We start from the raw sequence: 13,533 nt of genomic DNA, 5'->3' as shown, positions 1-13,533 counted from the left end.
GTCTTGTCTTGCTATCTTCCTTGGTGTCTGTTCTAGTCTTACCTTTTTTCTAGTACTGGATGCATATCTGCTGCAGCGCCTCCCTATCCAGATCCTGGGAGGTATGCTTATCATCTGGCACCTGGGCTCCGCAGAAGCTGCATCAGGGCCCTGGGGTATGTGGCAACACAAACGCTGGTGCTCAACACCAGGCCCTGATAACCCACTGCCACACAGTGACTTTTACTATCAAGATCAAGCATACTGGGTCCACCCCTGACACATATTTATAAATGATCTTGCAATAGGCATTGAAAGCCATGTTTTAATGTTTGCAGATGACAGAAAACTTTGTAAAGTGATAAAATGTAAGCAGAATATTGCTTTGTTGCAGAGGGATTAAGATTGATTGGGGGACTGGGCACTAAAATGGCAGATTAAATTTAATGTAGAGAAATGCAAAGTTATGCACTTTGGGGGCAAGAATGCACAAGCAACTCACACTCTAAATTGTAGTGAATTACACACAAGACGGATTTGGGAATTGGTATAGACAACAAATTAGGCAGCAATATGCAATGTCATTCTGCAGTTGGTAAGGCCAGTAAGGTTTTGTCATGTATAAGTAGGGGCATAAATTCTCGGAATGAACATATAATTGTGCCTCTTTATAAATCGCTGGCAAGAGCACACCTTAAATATGCTGTGTAATTTTGGGCACCTAAAGAAGGATATCATGGCACTAGAAAAAGTGCAGAGACGAGCTACAACATTGATAAAAGGAATGGAGCACTTGAGTTACGAAGGAAGGTTACATTTTTTTACATACAGGGATATAATTTCTAATTAGTGGGGTAATAGCTGCTTGATCCAAGGAGATATCTGACTGCCATTTTGGGGTGAAGAAGAAAGAAGAAAGGGGTGAGGAAGAAATAATTTTTTACTAGTTTGTTGCAAAATTGGAAGTGCTTCAGACTGTTTTTTTCCCTTCTTTTGGATCAACAGCAAAAACATATGTGAGGAAGGCTGAACTTGATGGACGCAAGTCTCTTTTCAGCTATGTAACTATGTAACATTTCACCTTAATGAAGTTGCCTGGGTGCAGTGGTCCTTTAGTTTTAAACCTGCAATGTGAAGTTATGGCAATGCTTGGTTAAATAGGCCTATAGTGGCTGTCTACCTGACAGCCACTAGAGGAGCTTCTTCTGTGAGTTCTCAGTTATTGTCCCCCACTGCTCCTCTGTTAGAGATATTGGATTGGACATTTACATTCATTTGCATGACGTTACTGGAGGCAGATGGGACGGTAAATACTTTGTTTCCAATTTTTATTTAGGGTTGGGTTGACCAAATCTATATAAAGAGAACACTGCAGAGTTAGAAATAAAGGTTTGTATTCCTTACACTGTAGTGTTCCTTTAAGGGATTGATAGTCTGTTTCTTTCATTCATCTGTCCCTTAGATAAATATCATCATTAATCTTTTAGAGATTAATAAATATGCTGTTGCTTTTTGCAGAAAAAAAAAATGTTTACTACATAAGCATATACCTAGATGGTATCAGAAGGAATTAGAAGGAACCAGCCAAAATAGCTTGAGTTCTAAGTATTTTACAGTTATTACATACCGATTGTATTAATAACAATCTTTAGCATGGTAGTCTATTCATTGTTCAAAAGCAGGTCTATACATTTCCATCTCAAAATAAATACATTCAAGGAAATAAAATATAAAGATTTTAGTGGGATGTGATTTCAACCGTAGGTCACCCTGAGTTAAGCGATATATGAAATGGAACAAGATGTTATTTAAATGACATTATATAGGGAATATATTGTTGAACTTGATATTAATTAACTGGTAATACCAGATGGTCAGGGCTCTGAGGCAGCTGTAGAAATTTGGCTAGAGGCCATGAAGTAAATCAAAGGATATAATTAAATATAACATTCCTTCGGAAACCATTCTTTTACATTGAAATAAGGGATAAACCAGAATTATTATTTTTTTTTAAATTTGATTCTTTTGACTAAAAGTAGACCAAATGCATCCATATGGCTGACTTTTTCACTCATGTTCTTGTGGCGCAAGTATTTTTTCCATTTGGCACTCAGGCTATGTCTATGTTGTTTTTGTGGCTAACCTGCCTAAGGTGTATGTTCTAAAGAGAGCTCGGATACCACAAGTCTTTGTTTTATATGTTTTTATGATCCCTCAAAGGACCTAATAATGCACAGTACTATTTGATTTGAAATAACTCTCCAAGCACCATAACCGCTACAGTGTGCTTTAGTAGTTATGGTGGCAGCAGCACCTTGCCTCCTTTACACACACACTGTAAGTAGTGAAACCATTTTAGAAAAGTTTTACTCCTTACATAGAGACCACTGAAGACCACTCCCCGCCCCTATGACATCCAACGGAGAGCCATATTCTCTCTGTCTCCTTAAACAGAAGCTGAGCAGGTGCCAGGGTACTCTGAAGTGGTTATGTGCAGTGATTGGCGTGTTCCTTTTAATTGGAGTGTTCCTTTAATTTTTCAGTGCTTAGCATCATTTGAATCTGTACAGGCTCACAAGAGAGCACAATTTAGGGATGGTAGGTATGTCACGGAACTCTCTTTAATCCTTCCCTTTCACATCCATGGAAGCATCATTGATGTTGTGTAACAAAAAGCAGGGGAAAATATTAAAGGACCACTATAGGCGCCCAGACCACTTCAGCTCAATGAAGTGGTCTGGGTGCCAGGTCCCTCTAGTTTTAACCCTGCAGCTAAAAACATAGCAGTTTCAGAGAAACTGCTATGTTTACACTGCAGGGTTAATCCAGCCTCTAGTGGCTGCCTCACTGACAGCTACTAGAGGCCGCTTCCCCGATTCTCACTGTGAAAATAAGTTAGAAGACGCTGACGTCCATAGTAAAGCATTGAGTAATGCTTTCCTATGGGCCTATTTAATGCGCGCATGGCTCAGGCCACGCATGCACATTCTGCTCCACTCGGGAGCCAACATCGGAGGGGGAGGAGAGGTCAAAAGCACAGAGGAAGCCCGGCGCTGGATAAAGGTAAGTGGCTGTGGTTTTAACCCCTTCAACCCAGTGGGAGGGGGCCATGAGGGTGGGGGGGACCTAAAGGACTACATAGTGCCAGGAAAACAAGTTTGTTTTCCTGGCACTGTAGTGGTCCTTTAAGTGTATTCTGTAGGGGAACAGCAAGTATGTAAAATAATTGTACAAACTTAACAAAAACTATTGTTATATTATGTCTTACAGATTACATCAGAAAAGGTTTTCTTCGACTTACTGCTATAGGTATAAATGATAGCATGAAACATGCTCCTCTTATTGGAAAAGTTGGTCTTGTATGGAAAAATATTACCTTTCAGGGTTACATCCAGGTAAGAATGCAACATTTATGTCAGGTATTCAATACATGATCTAATCCTGGTTATAATGTACAAATACATATGTGTTAACCCCTTAATGACACATGACGTGTGTGACACGTCATGATTCCCTTTTATTCCAGAAGTTTGGTCATTAAGGGGTTAAAGGACCACTATAGTGCCAGGAAAACACACTTGTTTTCCTGGCACTATAGTGCCCTTAGGGTGCCCCCACCCTCAGGGACCCCCTCCCGCCTTGCTCTGGAGAGAGGAAGGGGTTAAAATCTTACCTTTCTCCAGCGCCGGGCGGGGAGCTTTCCTCCTCCTCTCCTCCTTCCTCGCGACGTCATCGGGTGAATGCGCATGCGCGGCAGGAGCCACGCGCGCATTCAGCCGGTCGCATAGGAACGCATTTACAATGCTTTCCTATGCACGCTGGTGTCTTCTCACTGTGATTTTCACAGTGAGAAGCACGCAAGCGCCTCTAGCGGCTGTCAATGAGACAGCCACCAGAGGCTGGATTAACCAAATATAAACATAGAGACTCCTACCAGATCCAGAATGCTATTAACAGAGCAGGAGATAAGAAATTCTAAGTTACACAGAATATGCAATAAAGGTAATTTAAACATTACATGTCTCTTTATAGTAGGTGTTCAGGGTGGATGTGCAAGTAACATACAGGAAGGTGTGACTAGGGCTGTAAAAACAAAATTAATTAACTCCTAAATACCAGAGAATTGAGCAGTGAGACTGCAGGGGCATGATATGTACATAAAACCCTTTTCATTAAACTAAAGTGGTTTTGGTGTCTGTAGTGTCCCTTTTAGGTCTCGAGACCACTGTTTAGTTAAATCACAAAGATTGTGTTTGGAAAGCGGCTGGTGGCTTCTAGGCAACGCTAGTGTGAACATGCATAATGAACATTCATGGCCTGGTGCACATCCTATGAAGTCATCAGTGACGTCGGGACATTTTTGTGCATGCTTGACCACGTCAAATGCAATGAGGAAAAGGATCCTTATACTGAAAAGGTTATCCCTGTGTAATCTATACTTATTAATTTCTCATTGTAATCCATGTGACTCCATCCTGCCATGTAAAGTACTTCCAATAGGGGCAGTTCATTCATTGGAAAAATGAATAGCAAATATTTAAGTGAAGGAAGCATAGTGACTCTCATTTATGTATTTATTTTCATTAAATGATATTGTTTGGTTTATTCACTAAAATTAGACTTTTTCAATTTTAATCTTAAGGTCACAGTAGCCAAACTGGAAGCTTGACAAAGTAAAATAATTTTTCCATTTGGCTACTTTGAAATTCATGTTGAATTCCTACTTTCGTGAATAACTTGGCATTCTTCACCAATTATGAGTCCCATAAAAAAAATAGAATAAATGTAGCATCCATGTGAGACTACAGATTGGCAAATACATTTGTCTATTCCCTGGTTTCAATAAAGATAAAAGAGGAGGGCTAGATATCTGTGAAAAAAATGCAAAAGGGGGAGATCCTGAAGTATTTGAATATTTTTATGTGCATCTTTTTAAAGTTTTAAATATTCAATGCATTAAAAATGAGTAGTAAATTCATTCTGGGATGACATTCAAATTCAACCGTTAAAGTAGCTACATAAATAATCCAGTAGTGAGGCATTCATTTTAAACTGAAAAATCCTCTTATTTTGTAGAAATGCTTTATGATGGATGTTACTGTTTTTGATGAAACGGAAAAGCCATTCTGGTGCCTTAGTTCTCCCGTTAAACTTCTCGCTTCAAAATCTTCAGAAACTAACTGCAACTTCATGGGACAAACATTTATTCTTAATTACATGGATCAAGAAGGCAAAGTTAAAGCAGAACTAGTATGGATGAATGAAACAGAGGAGTACTACATCATTAACTTAGTCCTTTACTTAAGTACTGAAAAAGTGAACAGTTGGTTTGCAACAAATTACTAGACTAATCTAGTAGATTACTAGAAAATAGTAAGTGTATTGTTTTCATTATGGTTTTAACATGTATACTTATAATGTTAATTGTGACGGACTGCCTGGCACCCCGGCTGGTTACCTCCGTCAAGCTCGCTTCCTAGCTATCACCGGGACACCAGTAGTGCTTCAGCCCCTAGCCACTGCAGCTTGGCTGGTGTCTCTCCTTCGCTTCCCAACCTGGAGAAGGGTCCTGGGTACAGCTTCAAGTGATTAAGCTCTCCTGCAGAGAGTATAGCTGATCCACCCAAACACTAGCCCAGACAGAGTGAAGGGTGTAAAGGAACTGCTTTATTATGGCCAAGTTGCCTTCTTATATACACAACCCCCCACAATACAATGTGTTTCCCCTGCACTGCATGGATCTGAGCACTATTTGGAGCACTTGGGTGCTCAAATCAGGGCTATTTAAAGATGTATTATTTATGGGGTTCTTTTATATTTTTATGATGTTTTGGGGTATTTTTATGTTTGTTTGCCTCTCTGTTCCTGGGAGATAATTAGCTTACCGGTCTTTAAGATCTGACAGGCCGCACACTTGGTCCTATGCCCAAAACAGTTCCAGGGCGTTTAGTGTTTTGGCCGGTCAACTTTCGGGAGCTCCTGCAGCAGCAATACAGGGTGCTCCGCCTGGGTCTCTGGTAGTGTTTGTCCCCCTTAGTCTCAGTCTCTTGGCGGAATTTCAAAGTGGTTCCAAACCACAAAGTTGTCCGGGAACCACACGGTCACCTCATGCCGAAAACCGTTAAAAAACATAACATTCGCGGCTAAGTCCCGCTGAGGTCACCGGGAACCCACAAAGTCCTCATGACGAAATTAGTTTCATAGCGATCATAGCTATGTACTGCTATTGACTATGTCCGAAATGGAAACAATTCATCACTTTAAATGTTACCCCATTCATTTTTTTGTTAAACCACATTCTAGCTTGCAACCTTGTGACATGTGTCAATAATACTGAAATATGTGACATGCTGAATACCTTTTTTATGGTATGGAAAAAAACTTTTTGTGGATTTTTGAGATTTTTTATTATTTTAAGATGTTCTACGTCTCAATAATTACATAGTTGAAAAGAGACTTGTCCATCAAGTTCAGCCTTCCCCACATATGTTTTTGCTGTTGATGCAAAAGAAGGCTGAAGCGCTTCCAATTTTGCAACAAACTAGGAAAAAATGTCTTCTTGACCCCAAAATGGCAGTCAGATATCTCCTTGGATAAAGCAGCTATTACTCCACTAATTAGAAATTATATCCCTGTATGTTATGTTTTTGGACGTATTTATCCAATTGCTGTTTAAACATCTGTATAGACTCTGATAAAACCACCTCTGCAGGCAGAGAATTCCATATCCTTATAGTTCTTACTGTAAAAAAAACTTTGCCTTAGATTTAATTTTCCTTCTTCCAGCCTAAATGTATGACCTCGTGTCCTATGTATTAAATTTCATTGCCCAGTCCCCCAATCTTATCTATATCCTGCTCACATTGCATTACTTTACAAAGTTTTGTGTCATCTGAAAACACTAAAACATGGCTTTCAATGCCTATTGCAAGATCAATTATAAATATATTAAATAGGAGTGGTCCCAAAACAGAACCTTGAGGGACAGCACTTACCACTTTTGTCCAGCTTGAAAATGTACCATTAATGACAACTCGTTGTACTCTATCCTTAACCCAATGTTCTACCCAAGAACAAGAATATTCATCTAGACCAATTTCTTTTGGTTTGAAGACTAACCTATTGTGAGGAACCGTATCAAATGCCATGGCAAAATCCAAGTTGATCACATTCACTGCAATACCCTGATCTATACTTGTACTTACTTCTTCGTAGAATGCAATTAGGTTAGTTTGGCATGACCCATGTTTCATAAAAACATGCTGAATATTGCTAATAACAAAGTTCTTCCCAATGAGTTCTTGAATATTATCCCTTGATAGCCCTTCATATATTTTCCCAGTCACAGAAGTTCACAGTTCACAGTAGCCCTCAAAGTAGCCCACAGGTCTATAATTTCCAGGCAAGGATTTTTAACCCTTTTTAAATATAGGAATGACATCTGCCTTCCTCCAATCCTCCAGTACAATAACTGAAACAAAAGAATCTTGAAAGATTAAATACAGAGGTTCATTTATTTCCCCACTCGTGGGTGAATACGGTCAGGCCCTGGAGCTTTATTTACATTAATTTTCTTTAACTGCTGTAGCACTGTCACGGTTCTCACCGTGACATCCAGACAGCCAGATGTGGTCACCCCAGAAGTGCCCAAGAGGGGATTTGAACTCTGGACTCTTTTTGCCTTAGTCCTGGCACTAGAAAAAGTGCAGAGACGAGCTGCAAATTTGATACAAGGAATGGAGCCTTTTAGTTACGAAGGCAGTTTAAAATATTTTAATCTCTTTAGTTTGGAAAAACTGTGCCTCAGAGAGGATATGATAACATTATACGAATATATTCGGGGCCAGTACAAACCATTATCTGGAAATCTATTCATAAACAGTACTATATATAGGACACAAGGTCACACATTTAAGCTGAAAGAAATTAGATTTAATCTAAGGCAAAGAAAAGTTGTTTTTTTACAGTAAGAACAATAAGGATATGGTATTCCCTGCCTGAAGAGGGGGTCTTATCAGAGTCTATACAGATGTTTAAACTTCATTTGGATAAATACTTTCAAAAACTTAACATACAGGGATATCATTTCTAATTAGTGGGGTAATAGCTGCTTGATTCAAGAAGACATCTGACTGCTATTTTGGGGTCAAGAAGGAATTTTTTCCTAGTTTGTTGCAAAATTGGAAGCTATCCAGACCAGGTTTTTTTTGCCTTCTTTTGGATCAACAGCAAAAACATTTGAGGGAGGCTGAACTTGATGGACGCAAGTCTCTTTTCAGCTATATAACTATATAACTATGTAACCATGTTTCTGTTATGCCTATTGTATCATATTGTTTAGTGCAATCTGTTGTCTCTAGTTCCCCCATTTTGTCAGTAGGCTCCTTGCATTTATAAGTATACATTTAATATTATCATGAGTCATTTGTACTTTTTGTAATTTTTTATCAATATTACATACCTCATCTGTTCTTAGCTTGTCCCTTCCTTTCTATCCTATCTCCATTTTTCTAGATTGCTATGACCATCCCCCCCTACTACTAGTTTAATCTCCTCCTATCCCCCAGCACAGCAGACCCTCTTCCGTTTAGGTGCAATTCATCATGGCTATACAGTTTGTACCCAAGCGCAAAATCGGCCCAGTGCTCTAAAAACCCAAAACCTGGTTTCCTGCACCAAGACTAAAGCCACGAATTGACCTCTCTAATCTCCCGCTGCCTTTCTGCTGTATCGAGCGGCACAGGTAATATTTCTGAAAATATTTCCTTGGAGGTCTTTAGGACCTTCCATTTTCCACTGACTTTGTCATTGGTACCAATATGGACCATGATAGTTGGGTCATCCCCAGCCCCTCCCCATAATCCCTCCACTCTGTCAGCAACATACCAGGAGACAGCAAACTGTCCGGTTAAGACGATCAGAGTGGCAGATTAACCTATCTACTCTCTTAATAAGAGTTCTCTACCACCACAACCTGTCTAGCCTTGCTTGCACTCTCATCCCTACCCGTACTAGAAGGGCTGTTTCCACGGCTGTTAGAAGGAACAACTTTCTGCAGTACAGCTACTCCTGAGTATTTACTAAAATTCACTGTTGCATAAGCTAGGTATTAAACACAAGCATTATGGCTCTTGACAATGTGTATGCAAATTCCCATTTTTTGAGGCAAAATCAAACTCAAACTGGAGTTAGAGACACTGTAAGAGGCGAATGACCCCTGTCAGTATTGTGGTAGACATTATTTTGATATTGTTTTCATTGGATAGAAAAGTTGGACATATTAATATTTTGCTTATATTTTCTTTCTTTTATAGGAGGCATTCAATTGTTAAAAGAACATGGATATATATGTATATTGTTAGAAACTGCATTCTTCGTCAGATCGACAGAAGATCAGAAGATATTACCACCTTACACTAGAGCTAGCAACATTGCAGTCCCCATGTTATTTACACAGAACACTATTATTTATATTTCCTTAGTTTTAGCAAATATTTTTCCAAGATTCTATGTTTATGGTGAAAAAAAGTTCCCAATCTATGGTGTATTTTTGTTCAACTAAATCTTGTGTGTAAAAAGGTTAATTATTTGAGATATAACTGTAATGTAACCCACAAGATATTTTTAAAATCTGATAAGTTTAACATACTCTCCGTTGTCAAGAGTACACTTTGCTTACAATAAAACAATATTTCAAAATGATTCAAATAGAGACTTTATTGATTGAATATAGACATTTTGGTTTTGCTCTCATCTGGGCTTGAACTATTTATACAAAATGCAATTTTCTGGGGTGTGTGTGGGTGGTTCCAATCACCGTTTTCCAATCATTTTTTTTTCCTTACATTTTTAGCATTGTTCGATCCGATTAATCCATAATTAAGGTACATGCAAATTTCAGCTCAGAGTTAGGAATTCAGCAACCAATCAAATCATATCTAACTCAAGCAAATCTTCTAGTCTAATATAAACACAGGATATAGAAAAAAAATGTTCTATTTCAATAGAATGAGTTTGAGTGTCTGACACAAAGTATTCATCTTTAATCATTTTATTCATGGGGTTGCCTCTCGTTTAGTGGTATGGTATAAGGGGCAGACTTATTATTAATTTCATCATGTAATATACTGGAACTGTGCAGGCTGTTCACCCCTTAAGGACACAACTTCTGAAATAAAAGGGAATCATGACGGAATATTTCCGTCATGTGTCCTTAAGGAGTTTTAAACAAGGAGTTATGCTTCTAGATAAACATGTAGTCTGTTGTTTCTTCTGCAGTCCTCAAAGGGTACGATAGTCTAAGACAGGGGTAGCAACCTTTGGCACTCCAGATGTTGTGGACTGCAACTCTGATAATAATCTTACAGCCATAATGCTGGCAGAGCATTAAGGGAGATGTAGTCCACAACATATGTAGTGCCGAAGGTTGACTACCCATGGTCTAGGATTTCAGAGTTCCCGTTGAGTTCAAGAATGTAGAAAGTACAGAGACCTGGTTACAAAAGGAACTTTAACACACGTATGGCTATTGAACACCATTATCCATGACACCAATGCCTCTATTTAATATTGTTGAATAATATTTTAATTTTGTAACGGTTTGATATTTTGTGATTTGTTAATGTTTTTTTTATGTATATGTTTTGAGATTTGAATTTGTTAGAAATTTATTTACATTTACAAAAAAATTTGTGAAACCAGTCTATAAACTAAAATAGCGATTTTATAATAATTCAGATATATATTGTAATTAACTACATATGAGGTTTGTATATATGTATATTTACCAGCTGAAGTTCCCCTAGATCTGAAGAGAAGATGCAGGTGTTCGAGTTAATACAAACTTAGTTTAAACATCTGAGGTATTGATTTTAAGACTGGTTGATTTGCTTGCAAACTACATTGGACTAAGGAAGGAAAGTGGCCCTGAATACCCAACTCAGGACAAACTCCTTTAAAAATCTCCAGTGGGGTTGAGCTCCGCTTTACCTAAAGGACTAATCCCTTCCCTGAGTCTACCGCACAGCTAACCACCACTTCACTACTTACTGGCTATTTGGCATCGCACAAAAACCATTAGGGGCCCGATACTTTTGGCACATCAGGACTCTCCAAGAAAGAAAAGTCTTGAAGTGTGCAAGATGGAGGCTACGTGGAGGCCCTCTCTCCAGCTTGTAAGACAGCAACAGAAATGGAGATCCTCTCCGAGATATGCCAAGCATCAGAAAAGATCTATCTCATTCTACAAGACCTCTGCGGTACTCTCATGGATGATTTCCACAGCATCAAGGCAGACCTTCACCATGACATCCAAGCTGTCGGTGAGAGGGCAGATCAGCTGGAGACTAAAATAGCACAACGAGGTAGTGGAGGTACCAGCACAGGAAAATGACCACAATCACTTGCTAGAGAGAATGGCTGGTGCAGAGTATTGCTCACGCCCAACAACATCAGGGTGACCCAACCTCACTATCTGCTCTCCCTCTTCATTGTAATTCCAGTCAAAATCTTCAGCAGATCAATGTTGATATTTATATGTACACATATGTGTATCTTTATTGCATGCAATGCGTATTTTTGAAATACTGACTACCTGTTGGACTCGAAAGTTTGAGTGCAAATGATTTGACTTAAATAAAAGTATAATTGTATATTATTTAGTATTCCAGGGCTCTAATATGTAGCCCTGCCAGTGGATAATTTCACATAATGCAATGTGCCTTTTTACCCAAATTGGCTCACCTCCATCACAATTTGAATCAAAGGAGTGTCAATTGAGTCCCAAACCAGTTATTCCTGTGATCTTTAAAAGCATATATGAGCCTAGTGATATAATGTAACCCTTACATCTGAGGCACTTACACTACTATGTTTAAATCCTTCTCCTTCTCCTTTTTTTTTTTTTTTTTTTACTTTTGATCACATGTAGGTATTTTAACAGTGGCAGCAATGTTGTTCTTGTAGCTCCTTACTCAGTCAATTTGACATGAAGCAACAGGAAAAATCATAATTTGAGTATGTACACATTCATAAATGATACACTGTGAATGATCACTACTCCAAGTTCCCAGCAATTCCACTATTTTCCAAGGGGCGTTGAACTGCAATTGAGGTTAACCTATGAGCAGACGCCAGCTACCTTGGAATGATTTAAAACTAACAGCTTGGATGTTTGAGAATGCTCAAATAGAAGCCCAGACATCAATCAGATTGATAACCTGTCTCAAATGTTGAAAATTGCTATTCACCAACAATCCCGATTCAATCTGACAGAGCTTGAACAATGTTGCCAAGAAAAATGGTCAAACATTACAGGACACAGATTGTAATTGCTGATCTAATTGCTTCCAGTGGTGTCACAAAATATTTTATCATCTGGGGAGTTACCTGTTGTCTAACCCTTGCCTAAGAGAGGTTTAAAGCTAGTGCTGGGTATTGTATCACTAGGAAACTCTTACACAAAGAAACTTATCAGATTTGGACATACAACCTAACCGTCTGAATGATGAATATAATCTTACTTGCTTTCTGGGTCAGTGATCTAACTTCCAATTTGTTTTTGCAGCCTGTGAATATGATTGAGTATCCCTTCTTCTCCAGATGACAGCTAGAATTACATACTCTGTTAGAAAGACAGGTATGACTGAATTGTTTTTATGTTACATCCTTTTTTGTACAGGATTCTTTAATATTTATTTTGCTTCATTTTTACTTTTTTTAAATACCACTTTTTTATTATTAGTTTTGTTGAATTTGGAATCATATTATTCTATTCTTATATATACAATATGTGGAATTCTGCACTTTAATTTTAGACTCTAAACTTTTCCTAATTGCATTTCAATATTAACCTTAATGATTTACATTTAATATATTTATAGGTGAAATTTAGTTCAGAATTATACCATGCTTTCCTTTATAAAAAGAGGAATGTGGTCATTTCTCCTGAGCCACCAATGTAACCACATCAAACTAAAATGCTGTGTGGGAGAAAACTTTGTGGAGCCTGACATAGCAGTGTCTAGCTAGAGACTACATAGTGGCAGTACATTTTGCTTGTTATTTGTTATGTTCACTTTAGGGAAATCAATAATTAAAGAAATAGAAATGTTGATCAACAAACTAACCTATGAAAGTAACTGTTGCAGATTTGGACCTTCTGGATTTACCCTCACTACAGATTATTTGGCAGACATGGTATGAGAGAAGCTGGGCAAAATTTGGCCATGGATTCATGTCCCTTTTATGCATTTCTTCCCCAAATGTGGCTCCTCTGTCTCTTATTACCCTACATACAGCCTATTCTCTCATCACCTTCCATAGCTCTCTCCACATTATGTGTGTCGCCATCTGCTTAGGCCCCTTGTGTGTGACTCTCTGTCTTCCCAGCTCCCGTGTATGTTTCTCTCCATCTCCTCATAACTTCTTGTGTAGGTTTCTCTATCTTTCCAGGCCCTCTTGTGTGTCTCTCTCTATTTCTTCAGCACCCTTGAATACCATTGTCCACCTCCACATGCCCTCTTGTGTCCATAGACATCCTTATGCATCTTGCTC

The 13,533-nt window shown here is 38.6% G+C and overlaps 1 protein-coding gene across 1 annotated transcript in view; it reads left to right on the top strand.

Moving 5' to 3' along the window:
- The window catches only part of FBXO15 (F-box protein 15), a 156,030-nt gene extending 146,530 nt beyond the window's left edge, over positions 1-9,500 (top strand). Inside the window, exons 10-12 of the mRNA XM_063450479.1 lie at positions 3,250-3,374; positions 5,056-5,352; positions 9,294-9,500. Coding sequence (XP_063306549.1) covers positions 3,250-3,374; positions 5,056-5,325 — 395 coding nt within the window. The 3' untranslated portion in view covers positions 5,326-5,352; positions 9,294-9,500. The remainder of the gene's footprint in view (positions 1-3,249; positions 3,375-5,055; positions 5,353-9,293) is intronic.
- Positions 9,501-13,533: the final 4,033 nt, after the last annotated feature.

This window comes from Pelobates fuscus, chromosome 4, assembly GCF_036172605.1.
Source record: "Pelobates fuscus isolate aPelFus1 chromosome 4, aPelFus1.pri, whole genome shotgun sequence".
Classification (NCBI taxonomy): Eukaryota; Metazoa; Chordata; class Amphibia; order Anura; family Pelobatidae; genus Pelobates; species Pelobates fuscus.
The sequence above is the reverse complement of the archived record's forward strand: the minus strand, read 5'-3'. Positions and strand labels throughout refer to the sequence as shown.